The following is a 25,098-nucleotide window of genomic DNA, read 5'->3' as shown; positions in this document are numbered from 1 at the left end:
GAATCTCCATGTTGTACCTGCACACAGGTGAACCTGAGAGGAAGTGGAAGTGAAAAGGAATGAAAACATAAATAATGGGAACAGATGACCTGAAACTGCACTTCCTGAACATACACAGGGTCACTGGGATGACCACAAACCTTTCACATCTATTCATTCGGCAAAAAAAAAAAAAAAAAAAAATCCGAAAACAAAATACGCAGATCAGGATCTGCAACTTTAAATGAAAAACTCAGACTCGTTGGAATGAATGGTAGGAAATTTATTTTTTTTTCGCATATCAAAAAATACTCGCAGGTTGTATCACAGCTACAGTTGAAAAGCGAAAGCGTCGTAATCTGTGCAAAACTGCGGCAAATTTAATATTCTACAGTAAAGAAGTGATCTTAAGTCACGCACTTAGGTCGAGGATAGAAATTTGCCTTATAAACACACCGGGCAGCTCTTTTATAAAACAGAGTGTACCGCAAAGATGATCAGGAAAAAGTACGATTTCCTTTGTGTGTGGGGGGGGGGGGGGGAAAGAAAGCAAAAAGTTTAAGATAAAGGGTTTTCGGAGAGACTATCAAATATAGTTTCCTGCAAGAAAATAGTTCCAATGCTGTGTATTACAACATCATCCCAAAACGAAGTATTAGAATTGCACCGACTCCATCTTTATAACCTCTGTCATATAAAAGGAGCTTAAAAAGGCGTCAAATCCATCCAAAGAGCTCTCTTTACAAAATGTACACTATCATATAGAAAGTTTTTACATATAGATCTATGTATTTATATATTTATACAATCATTAGGACCCCTCCTTCTCCAATTTCGAATGTTGTTCCTATTAAAAAAATTAGTGTTGCAAAATCTCAGAGTAAACCGGCCCGGTTCCACACATTCGTGACATTCGTGACGGAGAGAGAAAATCCGCCGGATGTTGCGTCACCTCTGTCCAGCTTGGCCGAATAGACGATAATAAAAAATAGCTTAAAATGTGACTTTTTTTTTAAAAAAATGACTAAAATCTGTTGTGTCTGTGGTTCCAGGAATAGATACCCAGGTTCGGCGGTTGTTCTTTGTATAAAATCTTCTCATCCGTTTCATAACCTCTTCACTATTCCCAATTTTTCCTTCTGGCTCCTGATCATAATACAGTCTCCTTGATGTTTTTTCATTTTCTGATGGTGTGAACCGTCCTTGTTTAATGCTTCTCAGTCTAATGCTCCAGCACCTTGATTCTCCATCTTCTAACATTTACACTCATGGTTCTTTATCCTCTCTGGGTTTTTCCATCCTTTCATGATTCTGAGGTTCACCATTTTCTACATCTTCTCATAGTTTAAAGTTTTCCACCTTCGGATGGTTCTCCAGCTTTTATTACCTCTCCTCGTCTTCTCACATGATTCTCAGGTGTCTGGTGCTGCTCCATCTTCTGGGGTTTCACCATCTCCATCTAGTGCTTTAGAAAGGGCCCATCCACTTGTTCTACTGCTGTACCGTCTGGTTAAAAGCAGGCCTGCTGCACCTGTGTGAGAAGCTCTCCGAAGCGGTCAAACAGGCCCTCCACCCACGCTCGGTTCCCCATGCAGGTCTGCACCGTCTCCTCCTGTCCCAGATCCATGCCACGTGAGCGCAACAGTGCAATCTGATACACAAAAAAACCCACAGAACAAAATGCGTACATCAGAGGAACAACGTGGAAACTTATACTGAAGGAGCAACACCACCAATACAATACATGAACAGGAACTCATGTTATGTTTTATTTCTCTACGACATTCTCTACTCTGTCACATGACTGTTTACTGACGTACGCCAAAGTTAGAGTTGATATGCAGGGGTTTATAGAAATGTACGTGTAGAGACTCTACAAAAAATCTAGCTGGATAACTAACATCTTAATGACCACACAATCTCACCTCGTCCATACACATCAGATATGTGTGGTACTTGTAGTGCTGAAGGGAATGATAGAGAGAAAACCAATGCGCTTTCTGCTGCTCCACTGCGTACTCCTGAGAGAGAGAGAGAGAGAGAGAGAGAGGACATTACCGATAAATAATAATAAAAATGAGACCACCTAGTGGCTAAAAGCAAGTACTACCATTCCCTGAGTACAATGAACATACGATACCTAAATGTACCACTAGACTGATTCATTGCACAACTCACCAAGGGAAGTTTAATAGGGGATTTAGCAGGTTTCATAGTCTTCCTGTTGTACGCTTTCCCACTCAGTCTGACTTTAAAAGTAGGAGTCTCTCCGTCTGTTTTCAGCTCTGTCACCACTGACAACTCGGGAAAGCTGTCTAAAGCGTTCTGAGAAAGACAAAGAGTCAGTCAGGCATCGCAATTAATGACAAAAACAAACACAAATGAAGTGCTTTAACTTAATATTTCAAGAAAAATATTTCAATTTCTGATCACAAGCCACAGCTGTGCGTTATGCCTGTGTCACCGGCGTTAATGTTCACTTGTATCCTGTAAACATTATGATGTAATTGTTTCCTCCATTAAGGAAATGCCATGCTCTTTCCAATAAATCTGAATTAAGATGGCGTCCTTTCTGTCATTATGCTGCTTCTGCAGTCTGCATTTAATCGTAAAGAGGTGGAACGACGACCAAAATTGAAATGTGATATAATATGATACAGTGGTGTCTGTAGTGTGATGCAGTGAGACAGTGTTTGTGTCATCCATTCAGCCGATGCTCTTAGCTGCATATAAAGAAGGAAACATTTACATTTCTGGCACTTGGCAGACAACCCTCAATTGCTCAGTTGTATAATAAGGATAAGGGCCTTGATCAGGGGCCCAGCAGTGGCAGACTGGTAGACCTGTGATCACAACATTCTGATCAGTATTCCAACACCTTAAGCACTAGGCTAATGCATGTAAGAAAATAAAACATGGCTAATTCGACATGAGATCTCTGATCAAGTTTTCACTTGTGTGACTAAAGGGATATGCCCTTTATTTCCCAATCTCCACTATACTAAGGTTCATATCAGCAGGTATGAACTTCTTCCAGTGATTTCTTTATACCCCGACTGAATCAACTGCCTGAGAGACTTCAGCCTGTGTGTGTTACTTCATGTTTTCCTGGCTACAGATGTGCCGGTGTTTGTAACTCATGCTTGGTGAATCTGGCACAGTTTTCTATCCGACAGTCGGCGAGCATCTTAAAGAGAAGCCAAACTGCTTCCTTACATCAGACCTTAAATATGTGGGGAAATTTTCCAGTTTCTGCTTGTTCCGGACCATAGCCATTACCGTTTTCCCCAGCTAATACACTAATGCTCTGGCTGCTTGCATAATCGCCATGTTTGAGAAGCTACTTTTTTTTTTTTTTTAGAGGACAGAGTTTGGGTTTGATTGAGTTGAAAGTTACACCCCACCTAATATAATCTGTATTTTAGGATGAATAACCCAATTTATCATGTAGACTGCTGAAGTTATGGTCTGATACACAGACATATTAAATTAGAACTGTATGATATGATATCCTGCATCGGTACATCTCTATTACTCTATTTATTACAACATCTTCACTAAATTAAAATGTACTAGCATCAGTGGAAAGCAGATCGACAGGAAGTTATGCTACATGTCGTCTTCTTCGGCTTTTCCCTTCAGGGGTCTCCACAGCGAATCATCTCTCTCCACCTATCCCCATCTTCTGCATCCTCAACACTTACACCCACTAGCTTCATTTATCCTCATTTATTACACCCATATACCTCCTCTTTGGCCTTCCTCTTTGCCTCCTGCCTGGCAGCTCCATGTCCAACATTCTCCTACCAATATACTCACTCTCCCCCCTCTGGACATGTCCAAACCATCTTAATCTGTCCTCCCTAACTTTGTCACCAAATGTCCAACATGAGCCTTCCCTCTGATGTACTCGTTCCTAATCCTGTCCAACCGTGTCACTCCCAAAAAGAACCTCAACATCTTCAGCTCTGCTACCTCCTGTCTCTTCCTCAGTGACGCTGTCTCTAAACCATACAGCATGGCCGGTCTCACCACTGTCTTGTACACCTTCCCCTTGATTCTCGCTGATATTTTTTCATCACACAGAACTCCCAACACCTTTCTCCACCCATTCCAACCTGCCTGCACTCGCTTCTTTACCTCTTTCCCACACTCTCCATTACTCTGGTTATGCTATATGTAACAATGTTAAAACCACTATACAAATAAATTGAATTGATGTCCGTGGAAGTTGAAGGCTTGCTCACTTTAAACACCTGACCCACTCGCAGTTTGGGCAGCAGCCTCCTCCGGTTGTCTGTGATCATGCCGTCCACTCTCTTCATATGAGGCAGCAGAAGTTCATCTGAAGGACGATAAACAACAATACGGACACATGAAACCTCTCATTACGTGTAAACACTTCCATGTACTCAGTATCAAACTCCACGAGACCCGTTTCTTGCTTTTTCCCTATTTTAATGCAATGTTTCAGTTACCGTGGTTGACCATCATCTGGGAAAAAAAAAAAATGAAACGGAAAATTTCAGACATACAGTAAACATTCCTAAATCAAATTGTGCACGGTTCGGAGTTAAGTGATGAAATCTATCATGTTGTCCAGTGTGTCCACAGCGTACACACTACCCAGCTGTTATTCACTTATTAGCCGTCTCAGTTATCAGATCGACTCTCACGGTATCACGGAGCTTGTGTTCAAACCCTTATTTTGCTTCATAATGGCCCTAAAGAGCAAGAGTAGTGATGCTGGCAAATCAGATGAGCCAAAGATAATTCATAAAGAGCTTCCTTAAAGGGAAAAGGTGAAAATGTGTATTCTAGGATGTATACCAAGAAGGAATATTTCTATCTGTGCAATTCCTGAGGCACAGTATGACAATATATAGTGTTTGCTATTATCCATAGTTCTGGCATCTGCTTAGGGGCTTGAAATTTATCCCCTGCATATAAGAAGGTCCTAACTCTAATTAAAAAGCTTGTTTATATGTATTTCAATTTTCAGGATTTGTTAATATTCAGTTTGTACAATATTGTTTTTACCATTGGACTGCAGCATAACCTAAACCATTAATAAATTACAGCCCGCATGCCTGAAATGCTTAAAGCAGGATTTAAAAAAAAAAAAAAAAACTGACCATGGCATGAAAATGCTGAATCAGCACTAAAGGAATATCCATAATGGCACTGGAATGAAAATTCAGGGTGAAGCAGGAGAAAAGCGCATCGCTAAAATGACACAATATTCTATTTTTAAACGTTCCACTGCTCCTGTCCCACTTTGTGCTGGTGCGCCTTTGCAGAAAAGATCTTTTCACAAAATAATCCTTCTGAGCTGAACTGAAGGTCTGGGACCAGTGCTGACCAGTACTGCTTGTGATTGATCAACCTGAACAAACTTCCTGTAAATCTAAAATCAATCATCAAACTGTGTGCTTCTGATGTCCTTACCATTCTCTCTCTCCAGTGTGATCATGACGTCTGCGTCCAGAGCGACGCTGATCAGCAGCTCCACGAAACTCTTGAAGGTCTCCTTCATTGTCCTGGTGTTGAGGAAGCGTGAGGCGAACGGGACCGGAGGTATAAACTCTGAGATTAGAGAGGACACAGAAAGGGAACGCTACAAGACAAGTCGAGACGAGTTGCCAGAACAAGGCTACAGCTTGTTAATGGTTTTCAAGACATTGCAGGGAGTTACACCTCTGGTGTTCCAAACATACACGGCATTATTTCCAGACTTAATAAGCAATGTTCCAAAAGGTTAGAAAAAGAAATTATGAGTGTGAAAAAACGGTGTTTTCAGCAGCTTGGGAATATTCCAGACAACATATTATAATCAAGAAGCTGGAATACACTCACTACACCAAACATCCCTTTAGGTCAGGTTACGGAGACTGAGAACACGAGCAGAGCTCCATTACAGCGGCTACTTAGGGCTATTTAGAATAAACACGCAATTAAAGGATCCATCTGTAGTCTGATAAGACAAGATAAGGCTTTACATGATAGTTCTGTTAACCATTAGTGACAAACATGACAAATGATAGTCTTCAGCATTAACAGTGATGTTAATAAAGTGACCACATGCATTAACTGACCTTCGCTTAAATGTTAATGAAGCAACAGATACTTATTTAATCCGAGACTAAAAATAAAAGCCACAAACTGAATTATTGAAACTGAAACGTTCTCGAGACTCTTTTTCTGCACGCTTTCATCAACTTAATATAACAAAAGGACCTTTCTGGAACCAAGAAATGGAAAGCGTAAAAAATGTCTGTCTTTGAGGTGGGAAACTGGACTTTTGAAAGAAAAAAAAAAAAAAAAAGAGCTGGACACTCTTTCTATAAATGCTTATTAAATGTTTTCTTACAGAAATCTCTTCAAAAATTATGTTTTTTCAATCCAGTTAGTTTTAGCCATAGTCGTCCATACAAGTCGTTGTGAATGAGTTATTACTATAAGAAACAAGAACATATAAAAACAAGTGTATTAATACAAACTGACTGTTTATTAGCCAGTGATATTAAGCAACATTTTCTGACCAATCGGATTTGAGAAGTCAATAGTGGTTAGGTATACACTAATCAGGCATAACATTATGACCAGTGACAGGTGTGAATAACACTGATTATTTCCTCTTCATCATGGCACCTGTTAGTGGGTGGGATATATTAGGCAGCAAGTGAACATTTTGTCCTCAAAGTTGATGTGTTAGAAGCAGGAAAAATGGACAAGCGAGTTCAACAAGGGCCAAATTGTGATGGCTAGACGACTGGATCAGAGCATCTCCAAAACTGCAGCTCTTGTGGGGTGTTCCCGGTCCGCAGTGGTCAGTATCTATCAAAAGTGGTCCAAGGAAGGAACAGTGGTGAAGCAGTGACAGGGTCATGGGCGACCGAGGCTCATTGATGCACGTGGGGAGCGAAGGCTGACCCGTGTGATCCGATCCAACAGACGAGCTACTGTTGCTCAGATTGCTGAAGAGGTTAATGCTGGTTCTGATAGAAAGGTGTCAGAATACACAGTGCATGACGGGTCAGGGCTGTTTTGGTAGCAAAAGCAAACCAACACAATAGTAGGCAGGTGGTCATAATGTTATGCCCGATCAATGCAATGTGTTAAATGATCAGTCATTCAGTTCAGGAACCTTAAAGTAAATCATGACCATAAAATTTGTTCTCGAAGCCAGAATTAAAATTGAAACCCATCCCAGAGCACCAGATCTGGCACCAGGACTGTCTGATGGCTGAAGAAAACTGGCTGAGACAAGTTTCGGGTTCTTTCTCCAGCAAAATTACTCACCATCATCGTCACCAACAGCTTCTGGAGAAGCCAACTGTGTTGAGTCTGTGAACTCCTCCTTCCATTTCTTTCTCTTTTTTGGGGGAGGTTCAGCCTTGGCTTTTGGCTGCTTTGGTCTGGGTTTGGACAGGCTTTGCTTTGTGCTGGATTTCAGAACAGAGGAGTCAGAAGCGGCTGGTGCTGCAGCTCTCTGGGCCAGCAGAGCCTTCTGGGAGCCTCTACGCAAAATAGAAAACAAAAAAAACAAATGAAGTGTGAGATTTAAAACATCATATTATATTATACCCATTATATCATAAATCATAAGATATGACCAAGCAGGCCAAAAACTTCAAGCCCAGTCCAGCCTTGACTCAATCCATCTTAATATTCAATGACCAGCATAAGAGAAAATGTGTTATTTGCTCTCTGTGAAGCCTGATGAGCGGACTCGACTTGCTTATGGAGAGTTCAAATCTGACAACCGACTGAGAAGGGAATGTGCTGCCATGAGGACGCTGTTGCTGGTGTGTGTGTGTGTATATATATGGAGGATTCCAGTGAATGCAACGTGACTTGAGGGGGAGAAACCTGCTTTGATTTTGCTCTGGCTCATGACATATGGGTGTGTGCAGGCAAGAACAAGCAAGAAGAATATGCAAAAAAAAAAAAAAGAAAGTTAGTAGTACCTAATGGAATGCATGGGCTTGCACCTTGGTTTTCTGTTGCAGACTCGCACGTACTCCCGCTTGTTCACAGTGTCCAGAAACTTCACATATACTCTCCGGTACATGGTCTTAGCATCTCCAAAGTAACCCAGATACTGCACAACAGGGGACATGTTATTAAAACCTAGACTGAAAATGTTAGGGCATGTTCAAGAATATTATCACATCTATCTATGTATCTATTTATGTATCTATCTATCTAATCTTTGGTGCAATCATTGTATGAATTCTTGGTATTGGTACCAAACTATGCGAAAATAAAGAACTCATTATATGCGAGGTACAAAATGATCACTGGTACATGTCTAGAGCTAGTTGAGGTCAGCAATGATTCACTCACACTGTTGGTAGCAGAAAACACTCGTTTTCCATCTCTCAGCTCGGGTATGAATTTCTGCAGCAAGGCCTTTTGCACCTTCCAAATGGCTGGAGGTTCTATTCCTGCCTTCAGGGTGACCTATGAATAAAATGCAAGCAGGCCACATTACACATACAACAATCAGGCATAACATTATGACAACCTGCCAAATATTGTGTTGGTCCCCCTTTTAATGGCAAAACAGCCCTGACCCATTGAGGCATGGACTCCACTAGATCCCTGAAGGTGTGCTGTGGTATCTGGCACCAAGATGTTAGCAGCAGATCCTTTAAGTCACTTACAAGACTTAAAGGATACATTTGATAGATACTGACCACTGCAGACCGGGAACACCCCACAAGAGCTGCAGATTTGGAGATGCTCTGATCCAGTCGTCTAGCCATCACAATTTGGCCCTTCATCAAACTCGCTCAAATCCTTACTCTTGCCCATTTTTCCTGCTTCTAACATCAACTTTGAGGACAAAATGTTCACAAGCTGCCTAATACACTATAGTGCCAAAAGTATTCGCTCACCTGCCTTGACTCGCATATGAACTTAAGTAACATCCCATTCCTAATCCATAGGGTTCAATATGACGTCGGTCCACCCTTTGCAGCTATAACAGCTTCAACTCTTCTGGGAAGGCTGTCCACAAGGTTTAGGAGTGTGTTTATGGGAATTTTTGACCATTCTTCCAGAAGCACATTTGTGAGGTCACACACTGATGTTGGACGAGAAGGCCTGGCTCTCAGTCTCCACTCTAATTCATCCCAAAGGTGTTCTATCGGGTTGAGGTCAGGACTCTGTGCAGGCCAGTCAAGTTCATCCACACCAGACTCTGTCATCCATGTCTTTATGGACCTTGCTTTGTGCACTGGTGCACAGTCATGTTGGAAGAGGAAGGGGCCAGCTCCAAACTGTTCCCACAAAGTTGGGAGCATGGAATTGACCAAAATGTCTTGGTATGCTGAAGCATTCAGAGTTCCTTTCACTGGAACTAAGGGGCCAAGCCCAGCTCCTGAAAAACAACCCCACACCATAATCCCCCCTCCACCAAACTTTACACCTGGCACAATGCAGTCAGACAAGTACCGTTCTCCTGGCAACCGCCAAACCCAGACTCGTCCATCAGATTGCCAGATGGAGAAGCGCGATTCGTCACTCCAGAGAACGCGTCTCCACTGCTCTAGAGTCCAGTGGCGGCGTGCTTTACACCACTGCATCCGACGCTTTGCATTGCACTTGGTGATGTATGGCTTGGATGCAGCTGCTCGGCCATGGAAACCCATTCCATGAAGCTCTCTGCGCACTGTTCTTGAGCTGATCTGAAGGCCACATGAAGTTTGGAGGTCTGTAGCGATTGACTCTGCAGAAAGTTGGCCACCTCTTCGCACTATGCGCCTCAGCATCCGCTGACCCCGCTCCGTCAGTTTACGTGGCCTACCACTTCGTGGCTGAGTTGCTGTCGTTCCCAAACACTTCCACGTTCTTATAATACAGCTGACAGTTGACTGTGGAATATTTAGGAGCGAGGAAATTTCACGACTGGATTTGTTGCACAGGTGGCATCCTATCACAGTTCCACACTGGAATTCACTGAGCTCCTGAGAGCGACCCATTCTTTCACAAATGTTTGTAAAAACAGTCTGCATGCCTAGGTGCTTGATTTTATACACCTGTGGCCATGGAAGTGATTGGAACACCTGATTCTGATTATTTGGATGGGTGAGCGAATACTTTTGGCAATATAGTGTATATCCCACCCACTAACAGGTGCCATGATGAGGAGATAATCAGTGTTATTCACTTCACCTATCAGTGCTCATAATGTTATGCCTGATCTGTGTAGCTTATAGGAAGGTATTTAAGTGTAAAATAGCTATAGATATAAATAATCAGTGTTACCCCAGTGTCACCTCTCAGTGCTCATAATGTTATGCTTGATCGGTGTAAAACCTAATGAAAATCAAAAGGTCTTTATGCTATGTGGCAACATACTCATTTCCACTACATCGATGATATCGGACCCAAAAAGATAAATAGACTGAACCCCGAGTCTTCAGTGAAACGTTTCTAATGCCCTATGTGATAGAGTGTACCTGTGTGTAGCCTAAGCTTGACATTCTCTCTATTTTTGTCCTTATATACACACCATGGAGACACTAGATGGACAAATGCTTGTGGACACCTGAATTTCACACTCACATGTAAGCGTTCCCCAAACTGTTGCCACAACACTGGAAACACACAGTTGTATAGGAGGTCTGTGTATGGTGTAGCATTACAATTTACTGGAACTAATGGGCCCAAAAATAATCCAACGTGACAAGGCACCTGTGCACAAAGTGTGGCTCATGGAAACATGGTCCGTCTCAGAGCCTTGACCTCATCCACAATGAAGACCTCTGGGATGAAATGAAACCCCTGACCGCACCCCAGACATTCTCACCCGACCTCAGGGCCTGACCTCACTAATACTCTCTTGTTGAAGGAACAGAAGAGTGGAGATTATTATAACAGCACATATGCGGGTGTGATGGTCAGGTGTCCAAAAAGTATATTTAGATAAAGCAACCAAGACTTTTATTAACAGTGCAAGTGTAGAGATAGATTTTAAATGAACAAAATACAGTATGATCATTGTATAGAATATGAATAATCTTTAAAAAAGATTCTAGTAAGCATAAAAAGAAAATCTAGAACTTCTTGTTTTTGACTTTAACTAATAATCTACATCCATATCAAAAGCTCTGGGAAATCTGAACTGAAACTTGTAGCATTTTAAGCCTACACTAGTGTGATTCATTGTGTGGATAAAATAGGAAAATAGATATCTGCACAAAGACATTCAATCTAAGTCAGTCGCATACCTGCAGGCTTTCTATGTCCTCATTTTTCACCACAAACTCGTCACGTTCTCGGTACATGCCCTCCTCGCCACTGTCTGACAGTTCCTCATCCGTGAGGCCTTCAATAGCTACTGTGGTTAGGCAAACCGCGAGTTTGCCAGGAGGCATGTTCTTCACCAGCTCCTCCACTGGCACTTCATTAAACAAAGGGTTTTGCTGCTCCTTTAGCTTTGTATCCGCAGACTGTGTGCTTACTAGCTTTGTATTTGCAGACGGCTCTTGACTTGTGCTGTCACCGGAACCTTTGCTGACTGGAGACAACAAAAACAGATTTATAAAGTCATGGCACAGATGATGTAAAGATAAGAGTTTTGAAACTTAAACCATTAAATACACACCTGACTGTTGCTTGTCTGAGGGTTCGTCCAGAGAGGAGAGTGCAGAACTAATGCTTTTTTGAAGATCTTGGTTTTTACCAACTGATTCATCCTCGTCTGAGGAGAAAGATGGAAGTGTCTCCAAGTTCTTCTGAAGGTCCTCATCCAGTCTCTTAGAAGAGCTAACAGTATTGATGTCTGGTGAAACCATTGGCGTTGATGAGGGTATGGGTTTAGGGGGCAGTGACAATTGATTCAAAGGTCTTTTGGGAACTGAAGACTTTCTTGCGCGGTTGGGTGACCGTATGGGTGGAGAGGAGAACTGTTGCTTAGGTCCAGATTTAAGAAAGTCCAGGAAAGATCCAATGAACCCAGTTTTAACTTCGGGCTGTTTTTCTTCGACCTCTCTTATTTTTTGCCGGATTCTTTCCTGTTGCTGGTAGCTATCAATACAGCCCTCAGAGGTAGAGGATGAACTTGTCTCACTTCCTTTGGAGTTCTGTCGCTTGACTTGACCACATCTTTTTTGAGATTTAGGCTGACCATTTTCATCTTCGCTAGCTTGCTTGGAAAAAGCTTTTGACCTGGCGCGCTTCTTAGCAAGACCATCGGAGGAGCATTCCGCAAACTTTTCCTCCACCTTAACACTCTTCACTACTTTCGGCTGAATCTTATTTTTTGATATGGCGTCTGTTTTTTCAAAGCTAGTAGTGTTATATTCCTGGGAGGTTAGGTGAAAGTCTGTGTGGTTGTTGTCAAACGTGTTTATAGTACCTCCATCAGAATTCAGAGATGAATCATTGCTAGTAAGTCCCTTGGGTAATACCTCGTTTTTCTTGTGATTATTCGTCACCTTCTCGGATATTTCATGCTTCGAGTTGTTTCGCTGTGTGTGAGAGTTTGTCGGTGTAAATGCTTGGTGCCCTTCGACTTCTTTGTGCATGTCTGTTGTTATCTGTCCACCATTTACAGACAAAGAAAGGGTCTGTGTGCTTGAGATCAAATGCTGTGAAGAGAAACTATTAGCTTCATGCTTGTTATTATTAACTACCTCATAGTGGCACTTAGAGTCTGAAGGGCTGGATATCGACGCCAAGTCCGCTTCAGAAGACGAGGTTTTAAAGTCCTGTGGCGTGACTCCACAGGCAGCTGCTGTGGCAGCTAGGATGTCATCCACATTGGACAGAATGTTCCTCTCATCTGCCATTAGCATGGAATCAGGGAAGCAGATGGAACTTAAGGTAAAGTGCTGCTTAGAATCATGCTGATGTGTCGCATTGTTAAAACTGTCCTTTTGTACCAGGTGTTGCTTCATGGACTCCACAGCTTGGTGGCTTATCTGTGGAATCTCAATCGTACTGACTGTAGAGTTCAGGATTTCATTATTCATCTGCAGGAACTGAACTGAAACTGGTTGCATTTGGACTGGCTTAGACTGATTTGACCCTGTGTGGAGCAAAGGTTTTTGAAGAAGGATCATCTGTGAAGGCTCCAGTAAGACTTGGGCACTAGGTAGCTGAACAAACTGTGGCTGTTCCTGTGGCAACTGCCTCTGATCGCCGTGGTTACTCTGAGTTTGCTGGTCCTCTTGCTGAACAGTAGGAACTTTGAGAAGCACAGGGTGTTCTTTCAGCTGGTCAGTGCTCAAGGCTATATGGGAGGACTGCATCAATGTAGAGCTGTTTTTTGTGCCAGAGCTTACATGAGAATGGGCAGGGCTTACCAACTGCCCAATTAAAGTACTCATTCTCTCATCCTTCGTGGAGGACATTGGTGCAAGGCCTATTAACTGATCGTCGGATCGAGAGTTGCTTCGGATCACGCTATGTGCATGTCTGTCTTCCAATTTTGAAACAACATATACCACATTGCTCTGTACCCCAACGACACTGTTTGCGACAGTCTGGGTAGAACTACTGATTGAAGCCTGTTGTAATGCCTGCATATTATGAATAGGAAGCTCTCCACAGTTTTCTTTGGAGGTAAGGAACAGGCTCTCATCTTCTTTCTTTTTGCCATAGGCTGGGTTTTGATCTACTGAGGACTGGTTGTTCTGGATGGCTTGTGTATAAGTGGCAGTGGAGGATGAAGACTGCTCAGGAAGCAAGTATTTCTGAGTCTGCTGCAGCAGCATACCATCTGTCTTGCTTGGAGAAGGCTGCATTAGGTTGTAATCTTGGGTGGAATTACTGGATGGTAAGCTGTGGCCATAGGAGGAAGAGAAAGGAGGACTTGGTGTGAGAGACTGACCTGATGCATAGCTCTGAGAGGGACTAACAGATTCTGGTACCTGGGCATAATAACTGACAGTGGACAAACTCTGAGAGTGACTGGAAGAATAACTGTGAGAGGCATTGCCCATACAAAGTCTTTGCGCCTGCTCATCATACTCCTCTCTGTTTGACGCTGAAGCCATTATGTGCTTTTGGCCAGAAGCGTACATATGAGAGTGGCTTACAGATGTCTCAGTTTCTGATTGAGCAGCCAACAATGGCAACGTTTTGTATATAGAAGGTAGTTTCTCTGACTGATTGGGAGAGAAGGCTTGTGGTTCACTGAGATTGCCCATGAGACTTTGAGATGTAATGTATGTCTGTGAAGGGCTAACGGACATCAAACTGGAAAGCTGTGCCGGCTGTGACTGGCTAGCAATCACAGAACTCTGTTTCTGGCTTGTGGAAGCATACCTATGCTGTTGCATGGGTGATGAGGCTGCCTGATCATGCAACTCTGAGCCCTCTCCAAGATCCTCTGCTGTTTCGTTTGACTCATCCTTGGCTTTCGTTCCACATGTGGAGGAAAACCCTGAGGAGGGTAAAGACGAGGAATGTGTTTGTCGCAGCTGCACTGTGGGAGTCTTCTGCTGAGAGGTGCTATTAATGGCCTGATTGGGAATTCCGTTAGGGCTGTTTGGAACTGGTGTATGACGAGAAGGATCCTGGAAGGAGACATCAGTATCTTCAGGTAGGTAATCTTGCAAAGAGTGTTGTGCACTGACAGACAGCTGCTGCTGGACTGGCTGGGTGCTGGAAGGCCGCTGATGGTGCTTGATGACACTACATTCACGCTGAAGTGCTCGTTCGATGGAACTGGAAAAAATCGGGGCTCCATAAGGTGGCAGAATCTGCTGAGAGTTACTCAAAGGAGAGGGTAGAAGGCTGAATTGTGGCTGGAGGAGATGTGGTGCAGACTCCTGGGCTGAACGATATGTGGATGACTGGATTGGAAGGCTTGAACCCAAGGCAGCACCACCCAGGCGATCAAAGGCAAAAGCTGTTGGCACAGTGGTTTGAGAAGATTTGATCTGAAGTAGAGGATCATTAGGTGAAAGCAGGCCATTTGAAGGGCTAAATGTAGTGTGCTGTACAGTTAATGCTGATGTGGTAGCAAAACTCCGAGTGGGAAAGGTGCCGGGGTGCTGGTAGGAAGAAAGAGCTGATAGGGTAGGAAATGTTCCAGAAGAAGGGAGAGCTCCAGTAAGAAAAAGCTCTGTTGAAGAATTTGTGCCTAGAAAGGGAACCATAAGAGAAAATGGAACAAGCTGTTCAGCTAAATATGAACCTTATCACAAAGCTGTCACAAAGATGCCTGGTAACCTGGGTCCTAATTGCTCAACAGATTGAATCAGGCCACTCTATTAAAGAAATAAGACACTGTTTACATGCATATTCTTATAGATATCAGAAACTGTTCTTTTACCAGTCTGCCATGGTGAAGTCCTGAACTGGGGAAGTAAAGATGTGGCTCCAGGTCCAGCCTGAAGGCCTCGGGATTCAATGGAAGTGATGAAATTCATGACTGGCGATTCAGCAGTGCTGCCTCCTGTAGTGTGCAGACCGGTATCAAAGACACCAGACACACCTACCCGGGAAAAGGACAGCATAGAATAAAAATAAAATATTTGCAAAGAAAGGTGAGCCTATGCTAAGTTTATTATTGCTTCATGTTTGAGGCGGTTCCCTGTATATCCTCACCTGTGGGGTGTTGAGAGGTGGTGTAGGTAGTGAGAGTATGACTTGAGGCGTAGGATTGCCGTTGTGGAAGCTCCGTCTCTATGTGAGTCGCACCATAACTGGAGCTAACAGGAACACAATTGCACAACATACAGTTAAGGCAATAAGGCATTCTGGAAACATTAGTATTTCAACAAACCATTATATCTAGTATATCAATAGACCGTAAATGTAAGTAGTAATGCACCGATTTCACCTTTCCCATTTTTTTCATGATAGATATGCCAATATGTGATACTGATCCAAACTGACAACCTTACAGCACCCACGCCAACTTCTTGTAACCTTTTTTGATGTGAAACTTCAAAGGAATTATGGCAATTTATTTGACAACTCCTATCCGGATGTCAGACGTGAGTGGGTTTCGTGTCAGACATGACATTAAGTTAACGGCAGAAAATACAGAACCGATACCAGTCCACCGCGGTGTCAGAGTGGTATTTCCCTATATATTAGAAACATGTTCTTCTGATAGAAAAATATCAGCGAGAATCAGGGGAAGGTGTACAAGACAGTGGTGAGACCGGCCATGCTGTATGGTTTAGAGACAGCGTCACTGAGGAAGAGACAGGAGTCAGAGCTGGAGGTAGCAGAGCTGAAGATGTTGAGGTTCTCTTTGGGAGTGACACGGTTGGACAGGATTAGGAACGAGTACATCAGAGGGACGGCTCGTGTTGGACATTCGGGGGACGAAAGTTAGGGAGGACAGATTAAGATGGTTTGGACATGTCCAGAGGGGGGAGAGTGAGTATATTGGTAGGAGAATGTTGGACATGAAGCTGCCAGGCAGGAGGCAAAGAGCAAGGCCAAAGAGGAGGTATATGGGTGTAATAAATGAGGATATGAAGCTAGTGGGTGCGAGTGTTGAGGATGCAGAAGATAGGGATAGTTGGAGAGAGAGATGATTCGCTGTGGCCACCCCTGAAGGGAAAAGCCAAAACATAACGTATATTATGACCTTTAATAATAAACAAAAGTGGGACAAATAAATATCAGTCACTTTACTTGCTCGGTTAGCATCAGCTTCTTTCCTTTACCACATTCTCATAGCATGTTATAGTGTGAACATCAAATTATACAGAATTCAGAGAAAAACACCTAAAAACAATATAAAAGAATGGAAACTTGAGAAAATACAATTTTTTAAAATCAACACAATACCTTTTAACTCGTCAACAGAAAACGAGAAACACCAGATCATATCTAACACAGCTGGAAATTTCTTATTTGCATTGTAGCTCACATCTGCCACTGTGCTCCATGTAAATAAAAGCTTGTCTGTTATCCTGGGCAGCTGTTTATATGTTGGTTAAACATGCATCCTAATTACAGCTCTCGGCTATTCATCATAGATCATTCAATAGGTACATGATTGGTACAAAGTGATTGGCAGGCTTGAAGTGAATAATATTAAGAATTAAAAGACATTATTTAGAATGGTTATCTCATTAGCTTTTAACCTGACCTTTGAAACAAGAACTGTGCTTGTTTTTTTTCCAAGTGAAAGCGAGTTTGTGCCCAAATGATTAAAAGTGGAACTGGATAATGGTCAACAGACAACAGCTAGCTTCTTTCCTAATAGACAAACACTACTCATATTATTTTGATTGCATAATCCCACCCCATAAAAAATCACCATATTCTTTATCCAGCAGCAAGCACTGAAACCTCTATTAATCAATCTGTAAAATATTACTGAATTGCATGATATGGACATCTTACCATCTTATTATGACACTGATTAAATATCAGTGGTATCTATTTATCTATCTATGGTATCTTACCTTACCTTATCTTATTATGACACTGATTAAATATCAGTGGTATCTATTTATCTATCTATGGTATCTTACCTTATCTTATTATGACACTGATTAAATATCAGTGGTATCTATTTATCTATCTATGGTATCTTACCTTATCTTATCTTATTATGACACTGATTAAATATCAGTGGTATCTATTTATCTATCTATGGTATCTTACCTTATCTTATTATGACACTGATTAAATATCAGTGGTATCTATTTATCTATCTATGGTATCTTACCTTACCTTATCTTATTATGACACTGATTAAATATCAGTGGTATCTATTTATCTATCTATGGTATCTTACCTTATCTTATCTTATTATGACACTGATTAAATATCAGTGGTATCTATTTATCTATCTATGGTATCTTACCTTATCTTATCTTATTATGACACTGATTAAATATCAGTGGTATCTATTTATCTATCTATGGTATCTTACCTTATCTTATCTTATTATGACACTGATTAAATATCAGTGGTATCTATTTATCTATCTATGGTATCTTACCTTATCTTATCTTATTATGACACTGATTAAATATCAGTGGTATCTATTTATCTATCTATGGTATCTTACCTTATCTTATCTTATTATGACACTGATTAAATATCAGTGGTATCTATTTATCTATCTATGGTATCTTACCTTACCTTATCTTATTATGACACTGATTAAATATCAGTGGTATCTATTTATCTATCTATTCGTCCGTCTATCCATCCATCTGTCTGTCTATCCATCCATCCATCTATCCATCCATCTGTATGTCTATCCATCCATCAATCCATCCGCCTGTCTGTCTATCCGTCCGTCCGTCTATCTATCCATCCAACCAACCATCCATCCATCCATCCATCCATCCATCCACCCATCCGTCTATCCGTCCATCCATCCATCTGTCTGTCTGTCTGTCTATCTATCTATCCATCTGTCTGTCTGTGTCTATCCATCCATCCATCCAGACAAAATGCAGGCTTAATGACTTTAAAAAGACCTGTGTAGCCTAGCAAACTGACTTTATTTGGTTAGAATTTACCAACAAGATTATTTAGGAATAAGATTGACATAAGCGTAAATTATAATTATGGACTACCACTAAAAGGCAGCAGTGCCATTCAGTTACACTAACACTTTGTAACTCTAGAAGACAAATCTTGGTCTCTTGGTGTCCCATCAGTGGCTAAATAATCCTAAGCAGTGTTCTAGCCTATCGATGGCTGGACATATATACTTATGTCATGGACACCCTGATCATTTATACTAGGAGAAGTTGAAGGCACACTAGACTATTGAGAGCTTTGTTGTTAGTGAACATGGTCAAGAAGTAAAGTTTTATGATTACAACATCGGCGATCTTTCTGGTACTCAGAGCCAAAGTGCAGTCCAGACAAATCCCATAAACTCATCTGTAAAGTTAGCTAAACGTGTCTGTTCAAGGCTACTCCTGAGTAGGAACCTGCTCTCGTTTGAGACAGATACTTCTAATAAAGTAAAGTTTTCTAATAAAGATTTCAGAGGAGATTTGAAGGTTTGTTCAAGTAATATAAATTATTATTTTATGTTGATTATTACTATACACCGACCAGACATAACATTATAACCACCTGCCTAATATTGTATTGGTCCCCCTTTTGAAAAACAGCCCTGACGCTGTTCCAACATGACAGTGCACCAGTGCACAAAGCAAGGTTTATAAAGATATGGATGAGTGAGTTTGGTGTGGAGGAACTTGGCCTGCACAGAGTCCTGACCTCAACCCCATGGAACACCTTTGGGATGAATTAGAGTGGAGACTGCGAGCCAGGCCAAAACTGGAGCATCTGCCTTTAAATGCACATGAATATATTATGGAGTTGGCCCGCCCTTTGCAGCTATAACAGCTTCAACTCTTCTGGGAAGGCTTTCCACAAGGTTTAGGAGTGTGTTCATGGGAATTTTTGACCATTCCTTTAGAAGAGCATTTGTGAGGTCAGGCACTGATGTTGGACAAGAAGGTCTGGCTTGCAGTCTCCACTCTAATTTATCGCAATGGTGTTCTATCAGGTTGAGTTCCTCCACACGAAACTCGCTTATCCATGTCTTTATGGACCTTGCTTTGCATATTTATCTATTGAAACTGGTCCGCTGAACCTGGGATTCTGCAGGCAAAGAGACACTTTGCAAGTCAATACAAGCTGAAAAGTCATATCCAAAATGCTGGAATTGCCCATTTAAGTCAATTTGAATGATTTGCCTACAATACTATTTATGTAGTTATTATCTGGCTTTACACCCCAGCACTTTACATTCTTAAATCTGATTGGTCAGGAGGCGTTGATTAAAAAAGCATGGAAATAATCGATGCAAGGGTGGTGTGCAAGGATTCTGCTTTTATTTATCAGTAAACACCACTTTATAATTACATTCAATGCTGTGCATGTGTACTCACTTAAAGCATTTATAAACAGTCATTCATGCAACAGTCTCTCATTTTTGCTTTCTCTTAGTTAATAAGAAAAGAAAATAGCCGTCATGTGACAGAGACACTTCAAACTCCTCTGTCCTTAGGACTCATAACCCAAAACATACTGACTGTTACAAAATGCTGAGACTGATTACATAAAAGTTCCATAAATATCTATTAGACAGTCGCCACAACAAGTATAGGTTCTTATTTGTTAACTATAATATCCACATAATCTAAGCCTAATAAAAATGATTAAAAAACAAAACTTGTTCTGTAAGGATTTACTTAACACTTATTGAAGGAGTCTCCAGTACAAGTGTTCAGTAACTTTAACCTCATAGAATATACACTATATTGCCAAAAGTTTTGGGACATCTCTCAAATCATTGAATTCAGGTGTTGTGTTTCAGGGGCCCCTTAGTTCCAGTAAAAGGAACTCTTAATGCTTCAGCATACCGAGACATTTTGGACAATTTCATGCTCCAAACTTTGTGGGAACAGTTTGGGGACGACCCCTTCCTGTTCCAACATGACCGCACACCAGTGCACAAAGCAAGGTCCATAAAAGACATGGATGGGCGAGTTTGGTGTGGAGGAACCTCAACCTCAAGGAGTCCTGACCTCAACCTGATAGAATGCAGAGATTGCGAGCCAGACCTTATAGTGAGTACTGTTAGTAATAAGCTAGCTGGCTAATTCAAACGCTGATGATGACCTTATCAGAACAGTGATTGCTATGGTCAATGTTTTAGAGTTAAGCATTATTTATTAACTGATCTAAAGCCAAGAGTAGTTGAGACGATTAGCTCAAGTTGAAGCGAGTTGAAATCCATGATGAAGGGGCGTTTTTGGTGGTTTTTACTGCCTGTAAGTGGGGACTTAAGTTGCCACCTCGCCTCAAATGCAGCATGGCCCTAGCTGAACCGTCGTAAGGCTTACTGAGTAAAAAAAAAATCTATCAAGGATCCAAAGATACACTATACTGGCAAAAGTTTTGGGACACCCCTCCAGATGATTCCTGTACTCAACACCTTTGGGATGAATTAGGGTGGAGACTGTGAGCCCAGCCTTTTCGTCCAACATCAGTGCCTGACATCATAATTGAGTTTCTAGAGGAATGGTCAAAAATTCCCATAAACACACTCCTAAACTTTGTGGAAAGCCTTACCAGAAGAGTTGAAGCTGTTATAGCGGCAAAGGGCGGGCCAACTCCATATTACATTCATGTGCATGTAAAGGCAGACGTCCCAAAACTTTTGGCAACATAGTGTATATCAGTTATTACATCAGTGATAACAAGAACATGTTTTGTAAATGTTCCATAACATTAAATGTAACTAAAAATGGATAAAAAGTGCAACGTGTTATTCCTTAATAAATGTGAAATTGTAATTGTTGCGAGTAGAATAGAACGGCTAGATTGGCTAAAGTAAGACTAACTCGGTTTCATGTTAGGCCTGCATCACACCACCAAAAAGTGTTTCTGTTTTCTGACGAAAAGTAAAATCAGACAAAAACGGTAAGTGAAGTAAAATGGAACAGCTAAGTGTATCTCATGCGCTGATTTCTCAGTACTAGCTTCAGTAATGCGTAGGTCATAAGAGGGTAAATTTAATTGTGCATGAGAAAGAATGTTTAAAAGGTTCAGATTTAGCCCTGCTGTGTATGTGTATGTGTGTGTGGTCTGGACATGACCCAGAATAGGCATATTCAAACTCAAAAAGGGGGACTCTGCGGATTCAATAAACACTCGTATCGAACCGCAGAAAGTGCTCGGGAGTGGAGTCATTTTGCTTTTGGTTCGCGTATCCGTTTGCACTGCATCCTAAGGTTTCGTTTACCATTTTGTGCAAAAAAAAAAAAAAAAAAAGACAGCAGCTCATTATGTTGCAAATTTAACTACAGGAAATTTACACCCTTCTGTAGCAAGGTGTTTAGGATCTGAACTCGGTGTGGAATTGCTGTTCTGTATCATTCATAACATTGTAATAACCACACTAAAATGATGTACCTGATCATTATAACCATAGACGTGTAAAGTATTAGGACATCATCCTTATTGCTAAAAATGGGTCATAAACAGAACTCTGAACAAATACATGTGCATAGCATTTGTCAATTGTACAGAACCAAAGTTTTGCAATACTCTCCATCTGGTGATCCTCACAGTTAAGCTGGTTTTAGACTGTGCGATTACAGCACCCATTTAAGATTATTACTTGTTGACTGGTCCTCATTAAAATCTTGGCTTCGTTCTATAGCAGATTGTGCAATGATGTGTTCTACACACCAGCTTATATGAAGAAGATCCGCTATTGATGGACCTGTGGTTTAAAATACAATAAAGTAAATCCTTCTTTCATCATCGCTCAGCGTGACTTGAGCAGAAAATGGGCTCGGGAAATAAAACAACGTGTACTTGAACTAATAAGGATATTTTTCTGTTGGATGTTTTTCTTTACACTGAACTAATGAGACTATTGTATATGTAGCTGTCCTGTGAGTCACGTCATCCTATTCAGCCCTTCTATTGGTTACTTATAGATGTGCATCATAGCAGCGGTCTTCAAATAAAAATGTCTAACAATGCAGTACTTCATAGCTTTAGTCGTCTTCGGTCGCAACTGCACTGGACCTTACTTAGAATGTCATGTTCTAAGGGTGAAGAATTCTTTAACAATATGTGATATTAGTCAGAGACAGCAAAGTGGTCAGTTAAAACCCATCTTTAGGGCTTATGTAACATACAGTTATAACAAGGGGATTCTCAGATCTTTGTGAACACCTGCCCTTCTACACTATATTGACAAGTCTTGGGACTCCCCTCCAAATCACTAAATTCAGGTGTTGTGTTTTAGGGGTTGGGTTGACCCCTTAGTTCCAGTGAAAGGAACTCTTAATGCTTCAGCTTCATACCAAGACATTTTGGACAATTTCATGCTCCCAACTTTGTGGGAACAGTTTGGGGATGACCCCTTCCTGTTCCAACATGACTGCACACCAGTGCACAAAGCAAGGTCCATAAAGACATGGATGTGAGAATTTGGTGTGAAGGAACTTGACTGTCCTGCACAGAGTCCTGACCTCAACCTGATAGAACGCCTTTGGGATGAATTAGAGCGCAGACTGTGAGCCAGGCCAAAACTGAAGCATCTGCCTTTACATGCACATGAATGTAATATGGAGTTGACCCGCCCTTTGCAGCTATAACAGCTTCAACTCTTCTGGGAAGGCTGTGTTTTTGACCATTCCTCTAAAAGTGCATTTGTGAGGTCAGGCACTGATGTTGGACAAGAAGGCTGGGCTCACAGTCTCCACCCTAATTCATCCCAAAGGCGTTGAGTACAGGAATCATCTGGAGGGGTGTCCCAAAACTTTTGCCAATATAGTGTATCTTTGGATCCTTGATTTTTTTTACTCAGTAAGCCTTACGACGGTTCAGCTAGGGCCATGCTGCATTTGAGGCGAGGTGGCAACTTAAGTCCCCACTTACAGGCAGTAAAAACCACCAAAAACGCCCCTTCATCATGGATTTCAACTCGCTTCAACTTGAGCTAATCGTCTCAACTACTATTGGCTTTAGATCAGTTAATAAATAATGCTTAACTCTAAAACATTGACCATAGCAATCAGTGTTCTGATAAGGTCATCATCAGCGTTTGAATTAACCAGCTAGCTTATTACTAACAGTACTCACTATTATCCACTGATGCGACGCTGCGATCTCAGACCGTTTGAAGTTCGTGCCAAAGTGTGAAATGACCTCACATTTACATGTTCTGGCATTTGCTCTCAACCAGAGCAACTTACAATTTATTTTGTTATTTTAGAAAACTGAGCAAATGAGGGGTAAGGGCCTTGCTCGGAGGGGTGGGGAGGGCAACCTTCCGATCAGGAGTCCAACACCTTAACCACTAACCTACCACGACCAACCGGCAAATTACAACTTAAAAGTCACCATGAACAGAGAATTAGCACACTAACTAGAGTTACCATTATGACTATTATCACTTCTCATATATATCAGTTGATTATTCAGATTCGGGGGAAAGCCAACATTGCACCTTCTTTTTCATAATGAGTGATCAAGGTGCACTTGGGGGCGTGTCTATGAAATGACTGACAAGAGGAAAACGTAAACACAAACAAAATCAGGAGGAGGATTCTGAAAAGAAGCTAGGACTTTCTCTAAGACATAGCAAAAAGCTGACAAAAATCAATGATTATATAATGTTTTCCCCCCCCACACATAATTCGTCCGAGAAGGAATGTAAAAACAAACAAATACTGAGTCTCGCACCCTTACACACTGTTTGTTTCACATGTGCAATAACAGATAAAAGTCCATGCACATGCTAGTGCTGTGCCAGCGGTGTGTGCTGCAATCGATACCGGACCGAACCGCAATAACAATGCCAAAGTTGCAGACACGTGGCTCATCAATGATTATTTACATTGCAGCTAATGGCTAACGACTGCATGGGGCACAATCTATTCTGATTAATAACGAAACTGTTGCAAGGTAGAATATACAGATAAGAGTTTATACAGCTCTTTTACATAACAAAAAAAAAAATCCCATTGCATTCACATGTGGGGGGAAAAAAAAAGATAATCAGCGTGCAAAAAGTCTATTTTCCTAAGAAACTAGTTTGTTAGTGCGCTCCAAGTTTTTATCGAACACATTCTAAAAGAAAGTGCATGACTTTGAAAATGTCTAGTTATATTTATACTAAAATCCTAAGGCCTTTCCTACACCGGCCTTTCCTCGGGGAGCTTTCCCCGTCCCTGTCCTCTTTCTCTGTCCCTACCTGGCCGGGTTGCTGTAGGCCCAATCCGCGGTGTCGCCTGATGTGGCACGCCGCTCCGTGAAGCCCGAACCCATGTAGCGTCCGTCCATCCTCCCGCGACGGGCTCAGGACTCACGCTGTTTCCCGACGGAGTTTTGTGGAACATTCACACATTAAGCGCAACGCGTTCACATGTTCATACGGATTAATGCGCCGGGTTTCCGCATGGAGAGATGGGAAAGCTGTGTGATGGTCAGCGTGTGTGTAATAAACTCTTCAAAATAAAAAACAAACACACTCAGTCGTGCACGGCGGCGGCGGCGGCGGCGGTGCTGGTGCTCCCCATTTTGGCTCATTTCCCAGCAACCACTTCCGACTGGAGCTGGAAGTTTTACACTTTCCCACTTTTCTCCCCCCCCTTAATTGAACTGTAATAATATTATTAATAAAATTCT

The 25,098-nt window shown here is 41.7% G+C and overlaps 1 protein-coding gene across 2 annotated transcripts; it reads right to left on the bottom strand.

The window, feature by feature from the left end:
• Positions 1 to 254: 254 nt before the first annotated feature.
• qser1 (glutamine and serine rich 1) lies at positions 255 to 24,998 on the bottom strand. 2 transcript variants are annotated; one of them, XM_058387716.1, is made up of 13 exons: positions 24,665 to 24,998; positions 15,550 to 15,653; positions 15,275 to 15,436; positions 11,597 to 15,082; positions 11,220 to 11,509; positions 8,329 to 8,445; positions 7,950 to 8,083; positions 7,282 to 7,499; positions 5,428 to 5,565; positions 4,227 to 4,324; positions 2,158 to 2,304; positions 1,905 to 2,000; positions 255 to 1,630 (listed from the first exon to the last, which is right to left on the bottom strand). In XM_058387716.1, the coding sequence occupies exons 1-13, from the start codon at positions 24,751 to 24,753 to the stop codon at positions 1,490 to 1,492; spliced, it is 5,220 nt and encodes a 1,739-aa protein (XP_058243699.1). In that variant the 5' UTR covers positions 24,754 to 24,998; the 3' UTR covers positions 255 to 1,489. The 2 variants fall into 2 exon arrangements, with proteins under 2 accessions (XP_058243699.1, XP_058243700.1); XM_058387717.1 differs by having other exon boundaries at positions 7,974 to 8,083.
• Positions 24,999 to 25,098: the final 100 nt, after the last annotated feature.

The sequence above is a fragment of the Hemibagrus wyckioides genome, linkage group LG04 (assembly GCF_019097595.1).
Source record: "Hemibagrus wyckioides isolate EC202008001 linkage group LG04, SWU_Hwy_1.0, whole genome shotgun sequence".
Classification (NCBI taxonomy): domain Eukaryota; kingdom Metazoa; phylum Chordata; class Actinopteri; order Siluriformes; family Bagridae; genus Hemibagrus; species Hemibagrus wyckioides.
The sequence above is the reverse complement of the archived record's forward strand: the minus strand, read 5'-3'. Positions and strand labels throughout refer to the sequence as shown.

What these genes read in the sequence shown, in the direction of transcription:
- qser1 (XM_058387716.1), bottom strand. Translation starts at nt 24,753, where the DNA reads ATGGACGGACGCTACATGGGTTCGGGCTTCACGGAGCGGCGTGCCACA. An exon ending in GCCTACAGCAACCCGGCCAG is followed by an intron (nt 15,654 to 24,664) that starts GTAGGGACAGAG and finishes TGTTCCTGTTAG; the next exon opens with CTCCAGTTATGGTGCGACTC. An exon ending in CACCTCTCAACACCCCACAG is followed by an intron (nt 15,437 to 15,549) that starts GTGAGGATATAC and finishes TTTCCCGGGTAG; the next exon opens with GTGTGTCTGGTGTCTTTGAT.